The sequence below is a fragment of the Sarcophilus harrisii genome, chromosome 6, assembly GCF_902635505.1.
Source record: "Sarcophilus harrisii chromosome 6, mSarHar1.11, whole genome shotgun sequence".
Classification (NCBI taxonomy): domain Eukaryota; kingdom Metazoa; phylum Chordata; class Mammalia; order Dasyuromorphia; family Dasyuridae; genus Sarcophilus; species Sarcophilus harrisii.
In genome coordinates this window covers 185375359-185401742 of record NC_045431.1, presented here as the reverse complement: position 1 = coordinate 185401742, position 26384 = coordinate 185375359, and the positions used below count along the sequence as shown (strand labels likewise).

General features: G+C 35.7%; 1 protein-coding gene across 3 annotated transcripts in view; it reads left to right on the top strand.

Moving 5' to 3' along the window:
* RGS12 (regulator of G protein signaling 12) overlaps positions 1–26384 on the top strand; it is a 226334-nt gene that overhangs the window by 120515 nt on the left and 79435 nt on the right. For all 3 annotated transcript variants that reach the window (XM_031943011.1, XM_031943010.1, XM_031943012.1), the window contains one exon: positions 25573–25742. In XM_031943011.1, the coding sequence (XP_031798871.1) occupies positions 25573–25742 (170 nt within the window). The remainder of the gene's footprint in view (positions 1–25572; positions 25743–26384) is intronic.

The following is a 26384-nucleotide window of genomic DNA, read 5'->3' as shown; positions in this document are numbered from 1 at the left end:
ACTCCCAATAGATCAGGAAAGTTGTAGAGATGTAGACCACACTTTAAGTTGTTTTCTTTATTCCTTTACTAAGAAAAGATATGGGAGAGAAATTCTTATTTTGATAAACTTCAAACCAAAATAAATTCAACTTTTAATCTTTTTCTTTATAAAGTCTTTATGTGGAAGTCCTTTAATAGAACTACTGTAGAACAGGAAATAAATAAAACTCCTCTATCTTTCCATTTAATAGCCCTATAATACAATTTTCATTTAATATCAACATTAAAATATTGCTCATTAATTTTGGGGGAATGATTTGTATTTGTGATTTTTTTTATCTAAAAATTTTCTTGTCAGTTTTCTTCCTCACTTGATATTATATGAGTAGTTTTGAATCTACTTTTATGAATTCAGAAGTCTATTTCAGGAGTTGAATTATATGCTTTCATTCGCTAAAAGGCACCAGTATTTTGTGGTCCTATAACATGTAGTATGTAGGTCATAAATAAGTATAGGTCATGAAGTTTGATTCAGGGGTTGAGAGTAGAGAATGAGCTTCCCTTCATTTGAATCAAAGTGAAAAAGAAATTCATTGTACTCACTGTTTAGTTTTTTTACTTGTTTCTTCTTTTTCCCCCTTATGACTTTTCTGTTTTCACTATTAGTACTGAAAATTATTCATATTAAGGGGGTGGAGGCTAGGTATCATGACTTTGCTGGAATAGGTATCATCAGTGACTTATGTCATTTCTACTTTTGCTAGTTGGGTAGGCACTGTGCAGGGGAGAATTGGATGTTAAATTATACAAGTATCTATTCCAAAGCAAAAATTGCTGGCTGATGTCCTAAAACCATTTACATATTTTTGTGTTTGTTGTTTTAATATAAGGTACTGCATTATTGGGTGTTTTTTTGTAGGTTAATAAACATTTAAGTGGCTAATTTGGGAATGAGAGCAATTTTTTATTGTTAAAAATTAGTATAATCACCAAATATATGAAAGCATTCAATTATTCATGTTTGCTACTTCTATTCTTCTGTCTCATATTTTTTAAAATAAAAACCTATAGTTTGAGTGAACTAAATTTGAAAATTGGTATAATTTTCCAATGTATATAAATAACATTAAGTTTAAGATATTCATAGAATTTGAAATATATAGCAGTCATGCATATAAACATGACGTAGTAGAAAGAACGCTGGATTTGGAGTCACAGAATGGTGGTTCCAGTCCTTGATTTGCTACTCATTACCTGGATAAGCCTGAGAAAGTTTCAGTCTCTTTTGGCCTTAGTTTTCTCAGTTGCAAAATGGCTTGGCTTAGATGAATGGTGTTAAATTCAAATAGAACTAGAGGCCACTGAACCATACATAAGGATGCCTATAGATCACGTATTGACTTGGAAATATTACTATTATCCATGTTTTATTGTTTTTTAAATTTATTTTGTTAAATATTTCTGAATTGCATTTTAATCTGGTTGATATTGCACTCCGTAGTGTTGTGGGTTTCATGTTTGACTCTTCTGGCCTAGATCAGAGATTAGCAAACTATGGGCCAGCATAAAAACCATGTTTTTATACCACCTAAGAACTAAAAGTGGTTTTGGTATTTTAAAATTAAAATTTATGGTAATGTTAAACGCCAGAACCATTTAACCTTGCAGGCTGTACAAAAATGGGGGGAGAGGGACAGTAGGGATTAGGCTGTCCACATAGTTTGCTAACCGCTTTCAAAGAAAATCTATATCTTAATTTCTCCTCCAGCTCTGAGTCCTATAGACCTTTTGTTTTTATGTGCTAGCCTCAAAAAAGTTCCTGCTCACCATGATAGTGACACAAGGTACAGATATTTTCATTACATCATATTTTCTGCAGAAGGCAGAATCAGGAGGCAGCAGAAATTCCCCATTCTATCCCTTTTGTGGTCGGGGATTCCCCACATCTTTTTCTTTCCTACACCACTCTCTTAATTAAGTTTCCTTTATGACCCAGTTCTTAGAATGGAAAAGAAAGGAATAAGACAAAAGAAAATGGGACAGAAAATCCTTCTCTGACATCATTTCTGGCATAAGGAGGAGAGAGAAAGGAAAGAACCTCTCAGGATCTTTATCTGTGGCTTTCCCATCCTTTGCTGCTGTTTTCTCTTGTCACGAGCCTAGAGAAGTAAAGGCAAAAGACCTGTTATTGCTTCTTGACCTTTCCCACATACCCAGGTCTCCCTTCCTTACTGCCTGGAGCCCTGCTTTCTCCCTAACTCGGGAGTCACTTCTCCCTTCCTGCCCCCCCCCCCCCCTCCTTCCTTCCTTCAGAGTCTGTGCTTCAGCCCTTCCCCCTATCCCAAGGTAGTTGGGAGTGTGGGGGAGTGAGTGAGGGGAGGGAACAGAGGGAGAGCAGGAATTCTGCCTCAGTTCCTGCTGCTTAGTCCTTGGAGCATAAAGAAATCGATTCCTAACATTCCAGAATAGAATTACAGATCCATTGGGATCAAGGGGCATTGTGATGGATAATTACATTTATCACAGAATCACAGAATCTGAGTGTCAGAACTTTGGTTGTCACGATGACCAGTTACCAGCCATGATTCCGTGGAATTCATATTGATCTGTTCCACTCACTTCCTATATAGTGCTCTGCTCAGAGACACTTTGTCACTTTGACATTGAATCATCTTCAAATCTGACTGGGCTATCCAACTCATGAATCTGTCTGATTATATTCCTGTCCCTCTGTCTCTGTCATCTCTTGAGAATAGTTTGAGGTATTTTATCAAAAGCTTCACTAAAATCTAGGAAAGTCATCTACACAGCATTTCCCTCATCTAATCATTTAAAAAAAGGAAAGAAATGTAATTTGTTTTTGATGAAACTGTGCTGCCTCTTTGAAACAGATTGCTTCTTTATAATGTTCCATTCTAGAACTTAATCAGAAATTAAACTATAGAACAAAGAGAACATTGGTTTGTAGGTTGCTCACTGTTCTCTTAACTTTTTTTTTTTTTAAATGGGACCACATTTACTCTTTTTCAATCTTGCAGCACCTCTTTTGCCTTCCATAGTTTTTTAGATACCATTGACAGTGCCTCAGATATTCCAGCTGCCAGTTCTTTCAGGCCTTGAGGATGTCATTCTTCTGGGTCAGATGACTTGAATCTACAAAGACAACCACATGCTCTTTACTTTCTTGGATATTAATTCAATTTTAGTCATTTCTGTTACATTTTTTCAGCACAAATTCATTTTTCCTTTGCAGAGAAACAGCAACAGAATCAGAATTAAGCAGCTTTGCCTTCCCCGTTATTAGCATTCCATCGTTTATCCCAAGCAAAAGTCTTATTCTTTCTTTGAGTCTTTTTTTTTCTACCAACATAGCCTTTAAAAAAAATAATACTTGCTTTTTACTTGTCAAAATATATTCAAAGATAGTTTTCAACACTTGACCTTGCAAAACCTTGTGTTCCAAAATTTTGTCCTTCTTTCCCCTTTCCCTTCCCCTAGACAGAAAGTAATCTGGGATAGATTAAATAGGTGCAATTCTTCTAAACACATTTCTACATTTATCATGCTGTGCAAAATAAATTTGATCAAAAGGGGAAAAATGAGAAAGAAAAAAAAAGCCATCCACAATAACAAAAAGGTAGAAATACTATGCTGGGATTCACATTCAGTCCTCTCAGTCCTTTCTCAGGATGCGATGGCTCTTTCTATCACAACTTTTTAATTTAATATAATCAAAGTTAACCATTTTGCATTTCATAATGTTCTCTATTTCTTCTTTGGCCATAAATTCTTTCCTTCTCGAGAATGTAGATCTGAGAGGTAGATTATCCCTTATTCTCCTAATTCATTTTAAATCATGAACCCATTTCAACCTTATCTTAGTATGGGATGTTAGGTGTTGGTCAATGTCTAATTTTTGCTGTACTGTTTTCCAATTTTTCCAGAAATTTTTGTAAAATAGTGAGTACTTATTCCAGAAGGTAGAGTCTTTGGGTTTCTCTAATACCAAGATTACTATAGTGCAACATTGCTTTAAAAACTCTGCCATTTTTGTTGTTCTTGGCATCTCTTGCCAGTTTCAGATCATTCCTGCTTCAATGCTCCTGATACTATAGCCTTTTTTTTCCCCCTGAGGCAATTGGGGTCAAGTGACTTGCCCAGGGTCAAGCTAAAGTTAAGTGCCTGAGGGTAGATTTGAACTCATGTCTTCCCGACTTCGGGATTGATGCTGTATCCACTGCGCCACCTACCTGCCCTGATACTATAGCTTTACAGCATAATTCCATCTTCTGCCAAAAAAAAAATAGAATAATAAAATACAAGTCAGTTGGTGAATCCATATTGAAATCTTAATGGACTAAATACATTATGAATTAAATGAAACCATACAATATGATGGAAAGTTCTGCGAGGAGAACTTGGATTCCAATTCCTGTTCTAATATGAACATCTGCATGACTGTGGGGAGATCATTCATGTTTCGGTGCCTCTTTTTCCTAATTTATAAAGAGGACTGTTGTGAGGGAAACCTTTAAATGCTCCCTCAGTCTGGGATCGTTATTATGAATAGAATGCTGTGAGGTAGACTGGGATTTACCCCTCATGATTACATTGTTCCTGGGTGGAAAATGCCTTCTGCTCTCAAAGACTAACTAATTCATTGACAAATTGGGGTCTGTGTATAGACCGAAGTCAATTTAAATAACTAAACAGCAGATCCCTTGTGTATTCACATTAGTGTCTTAAATTAGCAGGCTCCCTAGGCACTTCTGAGGATTGTAGATTGAACAGTAGGACCTGGTGTCAGGAAGACCTGAGTTCAAATCAAACCTTGTATGAACTACCAGTCACCTGTCTGTGGTCTGCCTCAGCTTAATCAGTTGTAACATGGGAATAATAATAATAATAGCAACTATATCCCAGGGTTGTTGTACAGATCAGATGAGATATTTGTAAATCACTGATACATAATAGATGCTCCATAATGTTTATTCCCTTCCTCTCAACACAGTTTTGGTAACTAATAAACATTTGATTTGTTTTCTAAACAAGATTTATTTCTGTGTTTATAACAGTAGCTCTTATCACTTAGAATTTCAACATAAATATTAACTTAGTGTATATTCGGTTTTTTTCCTCTTCAATACCATGTTTTTTTAAAAAACTTTTTTATCTTAAAATACATGAAGACCTTTAATGCCTATAATCTCTGTAATATTAAATAGCTCACTGTCAATACTAGCCAATGATAATAGCTAACATTTATTTAATGTTTTAAGTTTTGCAAAATATTTCATGTGTTATGATTTGTCATTAAATCTTTCTCTAACAGCATGCTCACCTGGCTTTTATCAGACTACTCACAAACACTTGGCAGAGATTAGCAAATATGGTTTGAAAATTAAACTTAATTTACATAGTGTCGATTATCACAGTTTTAATTCTGAACAGGTCTTTGCTTTTTTGCTGAACAGGAAGGGGCTCCTTCCACTGGCATAGAAAATAGTTCCTAGATAACTTGATAAATGGTCATTGAGAATTCCTATGGCTAAAAGAATCTATCACTTTATTCTTTTTTTTTCATTTAGTATTTTCCTCCCAATTGCATATAAAAATAATTTTTATCATTTGTTTTTAAAATTAAATTCCAAATTCTTTTCTTCTCTCCCTCCCCCCTCATTGAAAAGGCAAACAATTTGATATAGGTTATACATGTTTAGTCATGTAAAACATATTTTCATATTAGTCATGTTGTAAAGGGAAACATAGACCAAAATTAAAACCCAAGAAAAAAAAGAAAGTAAAAATAGTAGTTTCAGTCTGTATTCAGATTCCATCAGTTCTTTCTCTGAGTGTGGGTAACATTTTTCATCATAAGTTCTTCAGAGTTTTCTTAGTCACTGTATTGCTGGAAATAGCTAAGTCATTCACAGTTGATCATCTACATACAGTGCTCTCCTGGTTCTACTCGATTCACTTTGCATCACTTGGTATATGTCTTTTGACTTTTTTCAGAACACATTCTGCTCATCCAAGTCCATCACTCTAGCTGGCTTGAAGTTTTCTTCCATTTAGCTAGTCTGGTTCTCAGCTGAAAAATGTGCATTCCCTTTCTGGACTCAAGTCCATTTAAGAAGGACCATTTTGGGTGGATTTGGTGGAGATTTTCTATTTATCTGTGTTCAATTTCAACCAATTAAATTCTTTTCTCAGAGAAAAAAGCGTACAGCCTAATGGAGACAATGCTGGATCTTGAGTCAGAACCCTTGGGTTGAAATCCTGGCTCAGCTTACCCATGTGACTTTAGATAAATTGTTTCACCTCTTTGACCTTCCATTTCTGCTTCTGTAAATTGTAATTGAAGGTCCCTCTATAACTGGAGCCTGTCCCTTTGCTGGTGAGACCTTGGAAAGGTCCTCACTCCTCTTGTATCATAAGCCTCTGGGTTCTTCTTAGGGAATAGTGAGCAGGATATTATGGTGGGCCTTGCATTTGCTTAGGAGTTTCTAATGTGCTGTCTTGCAAATAATTTGGGATTTTATCATGTATTCATTGAGGCTTTAGTCATTAGATTTTACCTCTAGAATATGATAGTAGGATTGTGAAACTGCAGGAAATTTCATTTGTTAAATGAGTAGTCATCCTTCCAGCAAACCTGCTGCTCACTCTGGGGCAGGGCCTTGAGTTACCTTCCCTTTGAAAGGATAAGGGGTTTTCACTATTTCAAATAGAGTCAATCTGGCATGTTAATTTAGAGTACGTGAGGCTTAGGAAATATGCCTTTCTCTCATGGTGAGTATCTTCATGGGGTGATTGTAACTCAGAGGAATCCATTGTCAGTCAGGCAATGTCATTCTTATGGTTTTACTGAATTTTCAGTGTTCTGGATATCACTTTATTTGTCTTTCACAATGATAATGTAGCAATGATGTTGTTGTTTGCTGTTCAGTCATGTCCAGCTCTTTATGACTCCATTCAGGGTCTTCTTAGCAAAGACACTGGTTGGCCATTTCCAGTTCCTTTGACAGATGAGGAAAAGTGACTTGTCTAGGGTCACACAGCTTACTAGCTGAATTTAGGAAGACAAGACTGTCTGACTTAAGGGATGATGCTCTGCCCTCTGTACCTCCTAGCTGCTCTGGAGCCATTATGGCTACCTTCATGTATTTTAAGGATTGTCATGAAGAAGAAGGACTAGATTTATGACATTTTGGTTTGAGATTGAGAAAAAGCATTCTAGAATAAATATCATTCTTCAAAAATAGAAGGAACTATTTCACAAGATAGTAAGTGCCCTCTTATTGAAAGTATTTAAACAAACTTATCAGGACTGTTTTTCTTTAACCTGGTACCCACAGACACCCACAGGGCCCATGAATAGAGTCCAGAGGGCTAGTGAACCTAACAGGAAGAATTATAGCTCTATTTTTACTCATCTTAAACTGAAATTTAGCATTTCTTTCAGTTATTTAAAAATATTATTCTGAGATGGGATCAACAGGTTCCATGAGACTGATAAAGGGATCAGTTATACAAAACAGGCTGTTTTATTTCAATCTCCCAACTAATGCATATATCTTCTTTAGAATTTAATAAGAGGACGCTGAAAAGCAGGGTGCTATTTCTAAGAAGTGTTTATTAAGTCATATTTGAATTTGTCAGATTTAAATTAAACTTTAATAGCTAGATATATTTATTCACAATAAATCATAGAATTGTAAGGGAACTTAGAGAACTCAATTCTATTTATAGATTGCTTTTTTCAATATAAGTCAAAATTTATATGTAAAGCATTTTATATGTATTATCTCATTTGACTCAGATGACTCCTCATATGTATATGTGTATGTGTTATATATGTGTATACATTTGTATATACATGTAACGTGTGTGTGTATGAGAGCTATATGTAGGTATGTATTTTGATTTTCTTGAGCTATAGTTTCTCTTTTGGGTCCTTTTATCACTTGTCAATGTCAGCCATCATTGCTAAGTCTCTGTAGCCATAGATTATTCTTCCTGATACCCTAAACCTTTCTTACCAAATTTAGGCAATAGTAATGCCTTTTATACCATTGGGGACAGCATAACTTGGATCCATAGCAGAACAACAAATCTCACAACCTTCCTTGCCAAATTTAGGTAATAGAAGTGCCTTCTATATTATTGGGAACAGCATAACTTGATTTCTTTCATACTACAGCCACAGACAATTTTTGTGAGTTAACAGGGAAACAACTTAGTTTATTAAGTGTAGGCTTCTCATCCTGTCTAGCTGTTATCATGCCATCTTCATTGCTTCTGATCCTTTAGGTCACCAAAACTCCAGAGACCATGTTCTGGGTACTTACTTCACTCAGTCTGCAATTCCATCTTGCTGTCCAACTAAACTGTCCTGATTGGTGAATGAGTGAAAAAGCACCGGCTTAACCTGCTGTATCTGAGGCTCCCAAGATCAGACAAGACTATGTTTCATATTTCATCCATCCATCCATCCTGCCCAGCTTCTTGCTATCTGATCTAATACTGCATGCATCTTCTGTCTGTTATTCATCTCTTGCTCTAAGAACTATATTCAAATCAATACTATCATTGCTTTTGTAAAGGTTGCATCATTCAACTGCTTTTTAGCTCCACTCACCATCCACATAGCATTCAAGACCAAAACACCCTTCCCTGGCTACCATTTCCTTGTATGTGTTGTTTCCCTGTTAAAATTAGAGCTTCTTGAGATCTGAAATGGTCTCAATTTAGTACTTGTTTCTCTAGCACTTAGCATAGTGCTTTATAAAAACTTAATAAATGCTTTTTATTCACTTAGTTTTTCTGAACTTTATTAGGCAATATAGAGTGCCTAAGTAAAGGCCCAATTAGTTTAGTTTACACATGTATAATGATATTCAATTTACAAAACTCTTTCACTTCTATACCTTGTTTAATTCTTACAGTGACCCTGTGAGGGCAAGCAAGGAAGGGATTATTATCTTTATCTGATGGGTGATGAATGAGAGCAGTTTAGAGATAAATTCATGTGACAATAGTCACGCACATGCTGAAGGATGGAATGGGGACTCATGTTTCAGTGCATAATATTGAACTCAATCCAGTTATTTCCCACAAATACACATACGATGATGCAAATGTAAAATACTCTTAGGCATGTCGGAATCTAAATGTAAACATTTATAATCTATAATAAGCTAACCTTTGAACCAGAGAACCAGTAGAAGAAAATTAATGGGGTGGAATAAAATGGGAAAGAGTTAACTACATGATTCCCAACATTACAGCTCATGGCATTCAGTCAATCAGTCTACAACATTACTCCTTGAAGTTACCTCCCCCAGGATAAACTCATCATCTGAAATCTCAAACATCATGGTCATTGATTTGACTTTGATACCGCAACACCTTCTAAGCATCCTCAGCTTGCCTCTTCTGACTGTAGGGCTGATGCAGTAACACCTCTCTATATCATTATAGAGAGCTCAGAACCCTCAGGGTGATTCCATTCTATTCGGGAGAGACGACTTTCAAACCCTCTTTTCCTCTCCCTCTCTCTCTCTGACTCTGTATGTGTGTGTGTGTGTGTGTGTGTGTGTGTATATAATATGTATATATATTATATAAATGGATGGTAATCTTAGTCATTTTTGTGGTGGAGAAAAGAGAGAGAACCAGTGAAAGCCTCTTGCAGGAGTGGGATTTGAGGAATCTTGAAGGAGGGAGAGGGAAGTGAGAAGGTAGAGAAGGGGGTGGGGAACATCCAGGCCTGGGAAGCAATCAGTGAAAATGCCTGGAAATGGAGTGTTTATTTGAGGAAAGGCAAGGAGGTCCATATCACTGGATTCTAGAGTACGTGAAGAGGACTAAGAAGTGTAAGAAGACTAGAAGAGTAGGAAAAAGCCAAGTTGTGGAGATTTATAAGGATTATGACCATTCAAATTCTTCAAAGTTAACTTGTTAACTAGATGGTAAAGTGGATAGAGCACCATCCCTGGAGTCGGGACTTGAGTCAAATCCAGCCTCAGGCACTTAACTCTTACTAGCTGTGTGACCCTGGGCAAATACTCAATCCTGATTGACTAGCAAAAACAAAACAAAAAACAAATTTGGGGTCTGTCCATGGAAAATGAAAATTCTATAAAAATTCATCATTGATTTAAGTAGAAATATAAAATTTCTGCCACTGTGGAGTAATCTTTTCTAATATGTACTTATCCAATACATTATGGAGGTATTGGCAACTGCATTTAAATTAGGAGTTCAGGGATAATTTAAGTTAATGATTTTCCGCTATGATTTATAGTAGAAGAAAAGAATTATTTGTTGTGTTTTTAATTTTCAGGTAGTATTTTGAGTGAGTTAATATTTTTGTTGCCCCTTCACTTGAAATCAGAGGTAGTTGATCATTAAAGAAAAAAATTGAAAGAAAAAAACCAGCTTTCAATATTTATATGGCTTAAGCCAAGTAGTTAGAAAGTAGGGACAAGTTTATAGATTATGTTGAGTGGTGGAGTCTGCATAATCTGAGGGTAAAATTTGGGAAAAAGGAGCAAAAGAAATATTGAAAGAAGCATTCCTCTCACAGCAACTCAGGCTCAGCACCCAAAATCAAGGGCCTAAACTGGCAATGTGTCCTTAATTCTTGTACTTTACAAATGTCATCATCACTAAAGTCTTTCTAGATCTTCTCTGCTCCTGTTAATGCCTAATAAGCTTGATATCTACAGAGTCGCTGCTTGTTATGGACTTCTATATATTTCAGTTCTCTACAATGCTGTGTGTTTTCATTATATATTAGTCAATATTAGAGTCTATAATCTTTTATTTGTCCTTAACATGTGCCAAGCATTGTGCTAAGCACCTGAATCACAAAGAAAGGCAAAGAGAATCCTTGTCCCTAAGGAGCTGATAGTCTATCAGGGAGACAGCATGCAAACAGCTATATACAAATGAGATGTAGACAGGACAAAGGTGCTAACATTAAGAGGGATTGGAAAAGATTTCTTGTTGATGATGGAATTTTAGCTGAGACTGAAGAAATCCAGGAGACATAAGGAGAGAAAGAATTCTAGGCACAGCATTTAAAGTATAAAATCCTCGAAAGAAGGAACCATGACCATCATTTTCTTATATTCTTCTATAGTAGCCAGTAGGAAAGTTCTGAGGGCTGAGATAATCATTGAATAAACATTGTGTGTCTACTATGTGTCAGGCACTGTGCTAAACAGGGATATAAATGGGTAAAAAAATTGGCAAAGGACCCTATTACCTTCCTTCAAGGAGTTTACACTCTAACAGAAGGGACTATATGCAAACAAGTGTGTTACTAACTACATACAGGACAAATTGGAAATAATCAACAGAGAGATGGCACTGGAATTAAGAGGCATTGGCAGAGGTTTACTGTAGATGTAATTTTAGCTGGGACTTGAAGGAAGCCAGGTAGAGAGGAGAGATGAGGAGGAAGAACATTTCATGTTTGAGGGACAGCCAGTGAAAAAATGCTGGGAGTCTGAAAATTAAGTGTCTTGGTTGAGAAACAGCAAGGAAGCCAGTATCACTGGGCTGACGGGGAGAAAGTGTCAGGTATGAGAAGACTGCAAAGGTTGAAGGGGGATCGATTATGAAAGGATTTGGAATGCCAAGCAGAGGACTTATATTTGCTCCCACAGGTGATAGAAGGTAACTGGCATTTTGTTAGCTGCTTTGAGGACTTTGAGGACTGGCAAACATAATATTCTTGCTTTGGTTTTACCAGGTCGGTAGTTTTAGAAGGTTTGTATGCTATTTCTAGCTTCTTTTTTGGGCAATTTTGTTCGGGTTTTTTTTTTTTTTAACTGATGACCTTCAGATCACATTCTGTAGCAAAGGTAATCCATCTACATATTTAAAATTCAACGCAGGTTTTTTTTTGTTTTGTTTTTTTTTCTGGAGCTCCATTCAATTGTAAAAGACATCACTCACAAAACTGAGTTCAGAATGTAATGAGTAGAGACAATTAATATAAACATTTCTGAGTTTATCCTGTATAACAAATAGATGCATATTAAACTTAACTTACTGTGATGGCCCTGTTATGAAAAGGACCAGCTGATGTTGGAGATCACTATAATCTATGAAACCCATGATCCTTGGATGGGATATGTTATTCATTTCCTGGGTCATCTTTCTATTTTCTGTGTTAGAATTTGTAGCAAAGAAATGGTCAAATTACAAGTAGAACTTTATTATATGCTCTTTTAAGGGTGTTCCTTCTACTTGTGTAGGCTAATCCTCCATCCAAGTTGATTGTCAGAAATACCTTTCTGTAGATCCTTCACAGAGAAATTCTCTGATGTACTTCCTATGGCACTATCAGTATTTCAGAAGTATTACTTTTAACTCATGAACATCTAGTCAGATGTGTCTTAAATGACTTCTTTTCTACTTCTTCTCACCTTAAAGTTACCATTGTTAATATACTCCTTATGCCCACCATGTGCCTTTTGATTGCTCTTTGAGTTCCTTGGAATTGTGATCTTTCTGAGATCATAGCATTTCTTGACTAACACTCATATAAAACACTAGAATATTGAGAAGAGGTGACTACTGCAATGAATAGTTTGGGATTATTGAAGGCTCCCACAGTGGCCCGGTTGCAGGAGAATTCAAACTCATCTTCATTTCTAGACCCTGTTCAACATTTACCTGTTCTGGTGCCACATTTCTACTCATTCCCACAGCTTCAGGATATCTTCTTGTAGTTTATGTCCATCTGTTTAACATTTCACTACCCAGAAAAACTAAATCTGCAAATGTGGAACTTTACACATTCTCTTCCAGAACATTTATAGAAATGTTACCCATTCTCCCAGTGATGTGTATGTGGTCACAAATATGGAACATTATGATCTCTGAAGAACTAAAGTAGGTGATTCAAAGGGCAATGGGAAGATGCATGACAAGTGTCAGGGGTTGTGGCAAATGTATGAGGATATGCTTGTGAGATGTGCTGTCAAAGACATGGGTGAGAGTGTGTGTGACAAGAAGGCCATGAGAGAGAGAGAGCAGATGGACTTCATGAGGTTCACATTGAGTGTTATCTACCTCCTTTTAAAAGACATGGGAAGACTCACAGCATCCTGGAGAGTTCCTCTGTACAAAATTCATGGAAAGACATTAACCAACATCCAGCAAGATGAAGGACTGTGGACAGGTTGTGGTCTATACCAGTGGCTATTGACTCTGCAAATCTCAATCTATACAGATCATCAAAGTGTGAAAAAGGACTGAGAGATCCCAGTACTGATCTCTGGGGTACCTCCATTCTCTTTATATTCTTCCCAAGTGCTCCTTGATCCTTAGTATTGAAATGTTACTCTTTCAAGAGATACACTATTCATTTTGGGTCCCTGAAGAAGTCAGATAGAAGCCTTAGGCCTAGAGAGGGGTTTGACTCAAGTTGAGAACTTAAAAAAAATGGTTTAAAAAGATTAAGCATTATCCAGTTTGGAATTAAGCAATTTTCTTGAGTCACCTCTTATTGTCTGGCATTGATATAAATAAACCCTAGAAAATGTACTTTTATAGCCTGGTGTATTGCAATAGAAGGTGGAAAAGAAAGACAGAATGCCAACTTTACAAACAAGGGCCTTCAATTATGGTGGAAAGGCAGAAGAAGATGGAAAAGATAATTAGAGATTGGAAATGACTTTTCTCTGAATTTGGAGAAATGAAGCACAGGCCTTGTAAAGAGATAATCAGCAATTAAATTTAATAGGCATTTATTAAACACTGCTATGTTTAAGGTCAAGAGAGACACAAAGTTTAGATGATGGATAGGGCTTGTTATAATCTTTACAGTCAAGTTAGGGAATAAGACACATAACACACATGCTTGGGGTAGACATCTCTCTGATGCACTGGCAAATTTGAAACGTGTCAGTCATTCTTAACCTAATTTAACTAGTCTGCTCAATATGATTGCTGGCCTCTGGGCAAGCTCCCGCTTTCGGAGCCCCAGGAGAGAGTGGAGCATCTGGGATAGCAGCTCCAACAAGAGCTCAGGAAGCCCTCAGCCTGAGGTGCTGGTCCTCGAGCACCCGTGGGATGGGCAGACGAGAAGGGTTTGTTCCTGCAGGCATGAAGGTTGCTAGAGCAGGTGCTGCGGAGTGCTTAAAGCTTGGCCAGACGTCATCACCATCATCACCCTGCGTCCTGGGGCATCGCCAGCCGCCTTGTCTGGCACTGGCCTTGGAGGGCTCTAGAGGAGAGAGCGTGCTCCTCCGTTAAGGGAGTCCACACACAGGTCATCACCCTGCAGAGCCCTGGGTCCCCCTCTGGAAACAGAAAAGGTGGCTCTCATCCAAATCCTGAGTTTCAATATTTGTTAAATGAGTAAGAGACAGTTACCCATCAGTGCCACAAATTGGGGAGGCCATTATCGATGGGGGAAATTTAGGAAGGCTTCCCAGTAGAGGAGCAATTTGTGTTGGGTTTTAAAGGAGATGTTATAAATCAACAGGGAAACTTGTGGCCCCCAAGGCATCAGATCTAACTGATTAAATTTAGGAGCTGGATAAAGGAGTGAGAGTGTTAATCAAGAGGCTCTCTCTTAATCTTTAATTCATCTCCCTGTCCATGACAAAACCAAATCATATATGATTTTTAATAACAATTACCATTGGTGGCAATTGAGCTTTTCTAAGCATTGTGTCAGCAGTAATGAACTTGAAAAAAAATCTCCCATTCCATTCTTTCCTTCTCCCTATTTTAGAAGGAAAAATATTAACCACACAGGGATTGGAAAATGGGAAGGAAAGGTTTACAACTAAATGTGAGAGATGGCTAAATTATCTACATACTCTTTGAATAAGTATATAGTACTGAGTCAGTTTAGAGGCAAGTACATCTTTCCACTGCCCTCATGAGAAAATTGAGGGGTACAGAAAATGAGAAGCTATGCCAAGGGCACATAAGGGCAATGCCAACATTAAAACTCTCAGCTCCATGAAGTCATTTTTTTTCTCTTTGAGCCAGATTTTTTACCCTTATAATTTTACCGGATCTAAGAGGTCTGGTGCATAGAATACTGGACCTTAAGTTAGGACATCCTGAGTTCAGTTCCAGTTTCAGACAATTACTATTTGTGTACTTCTGAGCAAACCACTTACTTAACCTTTCTCATCTGTTAAATGGGGATGATAATAATAATAATACTTCCCTTCCAGGGTTGTAGCAAGAATTAAATTAGAAAATGTTGTAAAGTCAGCTATTGTCATAATCATTATTACTATTCACTTGTGTATGTAATGTCAATTTTTCTTAAGAGTTAGCTACATAAGGGAATGGGGGTGGGGAAAACCTTTCCCAATAGTCTTAGAATATTGACGCTTACAGCATTGACCATTCATTAGAGTTCAAAAGTCTGGTTTAACATAATTTCACAACATTCCTCTTCATATATATATCATACCCCCCTTCAATATAATTGCCTTAAGTAGAGGGACTGTTGTTTTTCATCTTTGTATCCCTACCACTGAGTGCCTTCAATATAATGAGCACATAATAAATATTCTCTGAATTGTTGAATTAGAAGTGGAAGGGACCTTAGGGACCATCTAATTAAGCATCTGACATTTGAGAAAATAGAATCTCTGAGAAATGCAGTCTCTATCCTGAGGTCACATATTTGATAGCTTACCTAAGACATGAATACTAGTGAACCCAATGCTTTGGATATTCTTTAAAATGTTAAATGCAGATTTAACAAAAGATGACTTGTGTCTCTAAGCAAAGTAGAATGCAGAGAGGCTTACTCTTGAGACTTAATTTCACTGGTTTTATTTTTAATAATATAAATTTTATTTTGAGATTGATCTATACACACATGCACACAGTAACTAGATTAGATATTTGAAGTTAAAAATCATGTTTGTTTGAAATATCAGCCCAGAATTTGTAGATCTATCCAGATAACTTAGAAATGACTTAATTTTCACCATCTGTTTTTACAGAACCCCCCAAAAACAATTTCCCATTCTAACAGTTTATTTTTAATGGAGCTTGCTTTGTTCTGTTCGCCTTTCAAGTAAAGCAATATTTATATACACATAATAAGTACATTACAAATATTTAGATCAATTTGTGATCCAAATGTCAGAAAATTACAAGTTACTCTATTTTTCTGAAAGTCTTCTTCTAAGAATTTATAACTTGAGAGAAGCTAGTCTTGCAAAATCCCAGGGATCTTTCCAGACCAAGTATTGTTAGTTGGACAGCTGAGAAAACAGAGGGATGGAAGGTTAAGTGAGTTTCTCATGAGTGATCACAGATTCACTGAGAATCTTAGAATCAAACCAGACTTCTATTTTGGTGTTCTGAGTTAGTCTCGGATAGTTTGATACCTCTTTAGATATGTTGACTATGTAATATTGAGTTGTTTTTTGTCTTCCTTCTACTCCATAGGCTCTACCAGAGAAAGAGAACTTGTCTTTTTGAAATGGATGTTCACTACATCTAATATCCAACCTAATGTTGTGCTTACAATAGGCACTTAATGAATGTTTGAATGAATAAAATTATTATCCCTTTTGTTTTTAAAGAAGGGTGTATGAGAATTTAAATAAAATTATTTTTTCATGGGTGCACAGCATGTAAACAAATGAATAGTTTTGATACCTTATGAGTTTTTATTTTCTTTTTCACCAAAAAAATAATTTATTTTCATAAAAAATGTTTGAAAAATTTAGTTTCTTGTTGAATTGTGGTTTAAAATATGTATGGTAGGAAAATGAATTTTATTAACCTATGCCCAAATGTTATACTAAAATTGAAGATTTTTTTCTTTTTTGATCCTTCAGTGCTATTCTGATTTGTGGGAAATTGATGATACATTATTTTCTCTTAACAGGCTTGGTGTTGATATTTTAGCATGAATACCACCTAGTGCACAGTTACTGTAGCTATGTGACCTAAATAATTCAAGTTCCTTTAGCAACAGCAGGCTAAAGGTCTTCTCTTTAAATTATTTATGGCATCTTCTATAATGCTTTGTGTCAAGTATTCTATTAGTTTCGCCTGCTTGAGACTATGATATTCAAGAAATGACTTTGTCAAACTGAATGATTGGAATTTTTGGAGAAATTACAGTTGATTACCTTCTTCAGGAAGACTTACCAAAGGAACAATGCCATGTTTTGTAGCAAGAACCTTCGTCCAGCCCTTCTTGGGCGATTACAGCTGAATTTGGTATGGATTCAGAGGGGTGGTTAGCAGTCAATGGTTGGAAGTATTTGGTTAAATGGCATCACAGTGGCTCTTATCAGCTTTATCCAGGTAAAGTCCTTAGTGGAACATTAGAAAACTTCCATCCTGGGTATGTACATATTATAGTAGCTTTCCTGAACAGACTGAATTATTTGGTATAGAGGTATGTTTGGTACATGACAACTGCTATCTATAGTTATGTGGGATGAAGAATATAAATATTTTTATTTTATAATTGATTTTAAATCTGAGTATGAGTTGTATTTGGAAAAAGGTGATTATAATTATGATTTGGGGAATGTAATAATAGTTTTAAAATTAAATATAATGGATTGTTAAATTCAAGTAAAATTTCATTGAATTTAATAACAAACATTTGTAATGATAATTCTCATTTCATTCTCATTTCAATTTTATTTTTTTAAATAGAATTTAAGAACCTTAATTCCATTAGGATAGCATTTTTTGTGAATTTAACTAGTTTTTGAAAATGTGCAAGTATGTAGTATAATGTGATGGGTTTTTTAAAATAGGCTTTTTCTGAAGTCAGAATTTTTCAGTTACAAAGACAAATAAGTTTATGTGTTTTGAACTGTATGCACAAGAGAATCAGGCAAAGGAATCCTTGAGAGCAGTATTATGGACTTATTACTGATATATTTTTAGGCTTGTCTTTGCTCTCAGTAAGAACTATAGTATTTACTATAATATTTGAAGAATAGGTAAATGCTTTTGTGTGATTAGAGGAATTTTGAAGGGTTTTTTTTGTTTGTTTGTTTTAAAGAAGTTATTTATAGAATAACCAGTTCTTGAAATGGTCAACGGAGAAGAGCTAACTTTCTACACATTCTCAGCTAATATATGAAAATGCTAATATGAATCTGACAATTTAAATGAGTTTCACCCACTTTAGGTTTGACATAAAAGAGGCTTACTTTGTCAAGCTCTAGTATGTACTTTGCCTCATTTACTGGATGGGCTTTTGAAAGTTCTGTGCTAATTAGGCTGTTTTGATAAGTCAAGTGCTATTTTAAATTTGTTAGCAGATGGCACAGTTGTAAAGACCCCTAAAATGAATCCTTTTGACAAATCTCTTTCTGTAATGGTAATAACCACACCTTAATTTTTATGTTTTGTAAATTTAGATTTTGCTGTAATATAAGGAATGGTACATTTAGAGTGAGAGGACTGAGTTGGGATTCCAACCCTGTCACTTACCTGTGTGACCTGGGACAAAGTTTTCTCATTCAAACAATGAACAATTTAAAAAAATCCATTATAGTTCCAAATTCTAATGGACTTGTGCTTCAAGTGTGTCCTCTTAAGGCATACACCTTGTGTGATTTCCATTATTTTCCTCTACAACAAATACACTAAATTCATTCTTTGAATGGTTACTATTTTAGTGAGTCAGTGTTATCAGCAGAATCTAGGGTAGATAAGTGCCTGCCTCTGTCACTCTAGTAATCCTTGGTTAGGAAATTTCTGGAAAACATTAGGCAATCTTGAATTGCATTAGAATGTGCTTCCTACCTTTCTTTCTCTTCCATCGACAAGGGTTTTAATCTGCTGATCTTTAATCACCACTATTTAAGTACAGAAACTCTTGTATAGTATACTCCTAGGATGCACTTGAAATGAGACAGCTTTTATCTTTGTTTTCATTGAATGATAGAAATATTTTTGTAATCACCTTATCTTATTTAAGGTGAACATAAAAATAATGAATTAAATTTTGAGTTATTTCTCTGGGAGAAAGCACAATCAGATTGGGAAGAGAGAGCAAATTCCACCTCCAACAGTGGTTTATCTGGTCTTACTATAATAACAGTTCACATGTCTCTTCTGATTTACTTATTCTCCACAGCAAATTAAGGGAGGCAGGTAGTATATAGATGAGGAAACCAAGGTGCAAAGATGAGGAATGACTTGTTAATAGTCAGGTTACTAGCAAATGATAGAGCTGGAATTCAGACTCTAAAGCTCCTGTGTGTGCATACATAATACATATGTACATGCACATGTGTTTGTGAGCGTACATAAATGCATATACATGGTCACTGAGCAAGCACTATGAGGCCCAGTGAGTGTGAGAGGTAAGATTTGAATTCAATTCTCCCTGGTACCCTGGTACTCCAATATGTATTATCATACTACCTCTCATTCATTCATAAGTATGTGTGTGTGTGTGTGTGTGTGTGTGTGTATGATTAAGTACATAATATATTTAACATTGTGATGATAATAGTCATAGCTCACATATCAATAAATAGTGGTTTAACATTTACAAAGCATTTTCTCACAGTAATTTTGGGGTGTAAGTAGTGTAGATATTATAATTTTACAACTGACAATGATAACACAAATGCTTCATTTTTTCCTGAGTTTTCCTTTTTGTCTAAAATGACACTTAGTGTTTTGTCTCTTTTTCTTCATTTTCTTCTTAATTGTTCTTTAACAATTAAGTTTAGTCTAATTTATCAGTTTATCAAAAACTCTAATGTAGGTACTATATTTTTTGGGTTAGCAATCTTATCTATAGCTTCCTTAAATGTCTTTTTCTTAATTATATCATTCGCGTGTATTGGCATCTTTGTACCTATAATCAGAAATTTAGAGACAGTTTTCATTTCCTCCTTTATTATTCATCTTTATACGTGTATGTAAGAATTAATGATTAATAACTGACATGTATCAAGGAATTTTTAAAAAGAGACACTTTTAATATGAAAGCTCAATTAACATAGCATAGTGTTCCTCACAAGAAAATTAAATCTTTTAGTTGGTCATGATTTTAAATCTTGTCAGTAATTTACATTATATATTATATGTTTGATGTTTTTTTTATTCCAGAGATGAGACAAATTAGCATTTTTAGAAATATATTTAACAAAGAATGGGTCAGTTTCTCCATTTTGTGTATGTTTATGTGTATATATGTATATATGTGTGACTACATATATTTACATACACACACCCATACATATTATCCTATTTTCTGTGTGGTCTGTCATGGTTTGGCAGCAGAGTACCAGCAATTATCAGTAGATTGTAAAATTGATGAAATTTCTTCTTTATTTTGAGACCGACATTTTGTTCAGCAGTGCCAACTTAAGAGTCCAGTGCCCTGAGAAAATCTGTGAAGTTTTATGCATTGAGAATCTTTGAGAATGGTAGCTACCTGGTCAAATGCAGAGTTCCTAGAATTCCCAGTTCTTTGAACTAAGCGTTCCATTTCCTTCCTGCCTCTGTACTTCCATACGATCCATCCCCATTCCTGGAATACACATTCCAGTGCGTATTCTCTCATTCCCTTCCCCCACCGCTTTGTTTTCCTTCAAGCTTTAGCTGTGACCCCCTCCTGGAACTCCCCTTCTCCGTTTGTTAGCATGCTCTGGCTTCCAGATTCTTTGTGTACTTGTCCTTTCCATATTTGTGTACGTGTCGGACCCTTCAGAAGAGTAAGTGCTCCTGAGGGGACTGCTTTATATTTGTCTCTGCATCCCCAGTGCTTATGAGTGCAGTGCCTTATATAGAGTAATTGTTTAATCAATGTTTGGCAAATTGAGTGAAGAAAATTCATTTCATAGAAACCCTACGAGAGAGGGGAGACCTGATTATAGGCGCTTCCAACTGTCCTTAGAATCAGAGAGTAGGAAGGTGCCCTAGAGACCTTTAAGGCAACGTGTTCTTACATAAATAAAGATGGGGATGGGATCTGTCAGTCAGAAATGTGGAATTCCCGGATGATGAAATGCCTTCTCCAGGGCAGGGCATCCTCCTCTCTGCCCTGGGAGCCTGGACAGCTTGTGGAGCTTGCCCAGCGTCACACAGAGTCTGGGTTAGGACAAACTCAGCCTTCCTGGTTGCAAGGCTACCCTCCTGTCCGCTGCACCCTGGTGCCTCTTCTTTTGTAAAGGAGGCCCAAAGGCTTTTGGAGGGCCTTTCCCCTCGAAAAGGCAAGAAGTGGACTCTATCTTGGCTCTCATTTCCTTTCTCTTTTCATGAAACCATTTTGCTCCCAATCTTCTGTTCTAATTAACAGAAGGCTAGTGTACCTGGTGATAACACTGATTGCGTCAACTGTACTTTGACCTTTAAACTTTTGCTCATAAATCATGGCTCCCCAGACTGCTTTTATCACTTTTCCATCTCTAGAACTAGACAGTGACTTTCCTTTATGTAAATTGGTGTTAATGTTTGATCCTTCATTGTCCCATCTCTTCTGTACATAGTTGCCAGTTCTTAGCTTCTTGCTAGATGGTGTATAATCTGAGAGTAACTGGGAAGTGTGGGAGAAACATGCACTTCTGAGACAACACAGCTCTCAACTGCTGAGAAATGTTTTCTTTACCTTTTGTTTATTATGTGTCCAGAGTACCAAGAGCTAGGCCTTCGCCACAGCTATCAGTCACTAAGACACTTCCCAGATATTTCCACTACAGCAGATGGCCAGAGTAGCCACATGACTTATAGAAGGAACAACTTAGAAGGAGTCCTTTTAATTCTCTTCATGCTTCTTAAATCCTGGGAGCCTGATTCAGGGTTGAACTTCCGTATAACGTGACGTGTGACAGCATTGCCAGTGGGCTTGGTTGGGATAGTCATGCAGGCACCTGGGAGCGACCTGTGATCAGCGACTTCCATTTTCTAAGGAGAGAATGATGGAAGATTTCAAACACCATCTCTGAGAGCTGCAGCCTAAGTATAGCATCTTTCTGGCGTAGCACTCACAAGCTGTGGGATGCTGAGTAAGTCGCCTCGCTTCCACACGTCTCAGCTCTCCCTCTCCAAAGTGAGGGGCCTAGCTGAGTTCTCAACTCTCTCCCAACTCTGATCCATGATTCAGTCCCAGTAAGACATAATCTAGAGAACAGATCAGGTTACCACTCCAAATCCCTCAGCTAAAACTGGCCAAGTCAATGAAAAAATTATTCAGCTTCTATTTTTCACTTGTGTAACTTTTACTTGTGTTTTAATGTTCTAGTCTCTATGGCTTAACATAGTGCATGGCAAATAGTGTTCATTACATATTTAGCAACAGCATTGGCTTCGTGTTCCCTAACAGAAACCATAATATTGTTGGGTAGCATATTTTAGTTACAGGACGAAATCAATACACTTTTCTTTCTCTGTCTTTAGTAAGAGTGCAGCTATGTTGTCCACAAATGTTATTCTTCTTTATGATAGAATATTTACTATTATTACCTTCATGATAAAAGCCTTGAAAATAAAAAAAATTGCTAATGTCCATTGTTGCTATATTTTATTGAGACTTATTATTTCTCCTTTCTTCAATGGTGAGAATATTAACTCCTTGTCCCTAAAATTTCTTTTCTTTTCCTATTTAAAATGCTTGCAAAACTTTGAAAGTTTTGTTCTTCCTATTGTAAAAAGTGCCACATGATAACCCTAGAATGAAATGGTGGTATACCTATGTGCATATATGTTGATTTATAATAAATTCATATTTTCTGTCACTTTGAATCCCAAAAGACATACAACCAAAAAGGCTTGATCACTTTTATACTCCATTCCCCTGACAGTCATTTATTTCCAATTAAGCTATTATAACTTACTCTCTTTGCTTGTATTCTGCCCTTTATATACAGAAGGTATCCATAAAGCAAGAATTTGGACTAGATGTTTCTATCTCTGAATACCATGATTATATAACAATATGTTACCATTGTACTTTAAAATTCACTAGGATTCTTCCTATGTGAGGGATCTGGAGAAAATATTCTTGTCCTCATTTTACAGATGATTAAAGATTTTATTAGACTCAAAGAAGTAAAATGATTTAGTCATTTTATAAAGTCATGGGCCATTCAAATTGGAATGGACTAACAGGCAAATAGTAGCTTATGTCGTTAAAGTTCTTTGAAGAGTATAGAATCTTGTGTAAGTATAAGCATTTTTATCAATTTTTTTATGTGAAGTTGGTGCCAATGACAGCCATCAGTAGAACCTGCCTTCTGAATTAGATGCTTTTTTTCTTTTTCTTTTTCACCCTCTAGCATGCTCCCCAATCAAACTGACCAGATCTAGAGGCAATTTAGTACAATTGAAGGCGCATTGGCCCTGGAGTCAGAGAACCTTGGGATCAGATTCCATCTCCTTGAGATCTTGGACAGTTGCTTAAACTCTTTGAGTCTCAGTTTCTTCCTCTTCAAAAATTAGAGGGTTGCAGTAATTTTCAAAAGAAGAAATGCAAACTATCAGCGATCATATGAAATAATGCTTGGTAAACTATTAACTAGATAAATAAAAATGGTAACAAATCTTTGATTTTATCTCAAACCCTCAGATTGGTGAAAATGACAAATGACAAACAAAAACCAAATCCCTCATAATAATTACAGGGGCTACAGGAAGATAACACATAGCAATCACTTTTTTGGTAGAGCTGTAAATTGGCCCTAAAATTCTTCAAAACTATTGTGAACTCTAATAAAAAAGATATAAATTGTACATGCCTTTTGCCTTACTGATACTACTAATAGTTATGCATCCAAAAGGAGCAAAGCAAGACAGAAAGGCAGACATACAAAAATATTTCTAGCAGGACTTTCTGTAATAACAAAAGAAGTATCAGCATAGTGTCTGTCCATCAAACAGAGAAAGAATGATAGAACATTTATAGTGTTTGAATATATTGTTGCACCATTTAAAAACATGCATATAAAGAATTAGGAGAAACAGGAAAACTTCTGTGAAGTGAATCGAAGTTTAATAATCACAATCAATAAAACAAGTTAATGATTACATAAATATAAAGATAAAAACTTTTAAACTTTGAGTATTATGATCAAAATAGTAACAGATTTGAGTTCAAAAGACTGGCATTGAATCATTCCACTTTGGCCAGAAGTTTTTAGATATAGTCAATGTGTTGACTCATTTTGTTTTCTTTGTTATTAAAGAAGATTCTGTTGGGAACAATGGGCTATTAAAATGATACTTAAACACAAAAGCAATAAAATAATAATAAGCAGACTTTAGAATATTTTAAATATGGCATGCTTTTTGGACATATCTTAGGATATCCTGTATTAATAAGAGATGTGGAAGGATAGTGCTGTTTTTCTTTTCTTCTTATATATCAAGGAATGTAGTTTATCTCCTCCTTGAATTGCCTTGTTCTATATTTCAGGACATCACAAGTCAAGAAAATTTTCCTTGCTTTAAAGTGAAATTCTCATGGCTTTAAAACTATTCCTGAGCAGATGGGTTAAAGAAAATATGTATATACGTACACATACACATACATGTTTGCATGCATATATACAACTTATTTAAAATTAACCCATACTACAGTGTTCATTATATGAAAAAAAAATAGAGATTTGGACTAGCCCCTAAAGCCCATTATATCCCCATTGCTATCATTTAGTGATGCTTTGATTTTGTTCTGGTCCCTATATACTTTCAAATCAGCCTGACTTGTGACCAGCAACGTACATTATTGAGATAATATCCTGGGATTAAGCATGCAACCTGGGGCAGTAGAAGATGGCAGATTTATCTGGTATACACAAAATTTAAACCAGTGACCTTGACCTTTAGCACATAGCTCCTAATCAACCAGAGATAACTTACTCTGATTACCCTGTGCATATACAGTACCAGAGTGTTTAATCTGTAAACCAGATTTATTTCTTAAAACTGCCTAAGAAACATATTTGATGAAAAGAAACAATTTTTCATATTTTAAAATAGGCCATATACTAGATAATTTACTTGTATACAAATGAGTTCATGCTTGTGGTACTGGCATTTAATCAATTACTCAGAATATTATGATTATCTTATCTTCAAAATTTGAATTTAGTGGCATATAATGATAATAGCATTGTATTCCTTTCTCTAAAATTGTGAAGTTTATTAGACTCATTGGATGAATATACTATGGAACTTTTTTTGATTGTTTTCCATTTCAAAAAGGAGAATATATTATTTAAGGATACTTACTAAGTAATGGTAGCCAAAGGATTATTGCCTTCTTTCTTTTTTCAGCTTACTCAAGATAGAAGCAAATATAGTATTCAGTTTAATGTATGCCCTGGAAAACAGGTGCTTAAAATGTCTTGCACCAGCAGATACTGCTTCTATTTGGACTTTTTTTTTTTAATGTTTAATTATCTTAGTGGCCTCATTTCCTTTGCTTTACATAGGAACGTGTCTGAAGGTTGATGATTTCCTTTTTAAAAAGAAATCTAATGGATGGAAAACTGGAGGGTCATTCTTTATTTTTTTAATGTGTATGCAGAAAACTGAAATATAGTGCCACAGATTGTTAAAGAGTAAAAAGAATGCATTTGTGTTTTTCCAACAGAGTTAAACAGTACTGATTTGAAAGACTGTGTTAGCAACAACAGCCTGAGTAGCAATGCCAGCCTTCCCAGTGTACAGAGTTGCAGAAGACTTCGGGAAAGGAGAGTTGCGAGTTGGGCTGTTTCATTTGAGCGTCTTCTACAGGATCCTATCGGTGTTAGATACTTTTCTGTAAGTAAGGAAGGAAGACAATGAAACTTGAGACAAACAGGAACATGAGTTTACAGATTTGACAGAATTTCCAAGGGGTCTTCAAAGGATAATAAAGTCAAGAGGTTAAATAATTTTCAATAGATCTTATCTTTTTTTCTATTTTATCACATTTCTTTACATTAGTCCAGTCCTGTTGCACTTATTTCCTTTGGGAGTAAGTTGGGTTGATTGGGTATTAAGTTGTTTACTGATAAACAGGGCAAAACAGAGTGTCTCCCTGGTTCACAGGGATTTATAATGACTAGCAGCACAGAAAAGGAAAAAAAAGATTAGAAATTCCTGTTCTTTATTTATTCAAAGTTTCATAGTCACAAAATCTGTTTTTTCCTGAATTTTCTGTTCAGTGCTTTTTGTACAGAAATGTATCAATGTACTTAACTTTCAACCATAATAAAAATGAGTGTTAAGCTCTTAAGAAAGTCAAGTTGTTAGAAAAATTGATTATGGTACAAAGTGACCAGTTCTATTTTTCCTGGCTCTGCACTTCTAAGTGGAGGATGCCCACAGAACAGTAATTTCTCTGAAAACTGAAGATAGCAAAAAAAGAAGGGAAAGCATATGAGGAAAAGATAACAGAATGTTAGATAAAAGCTTTTCTTT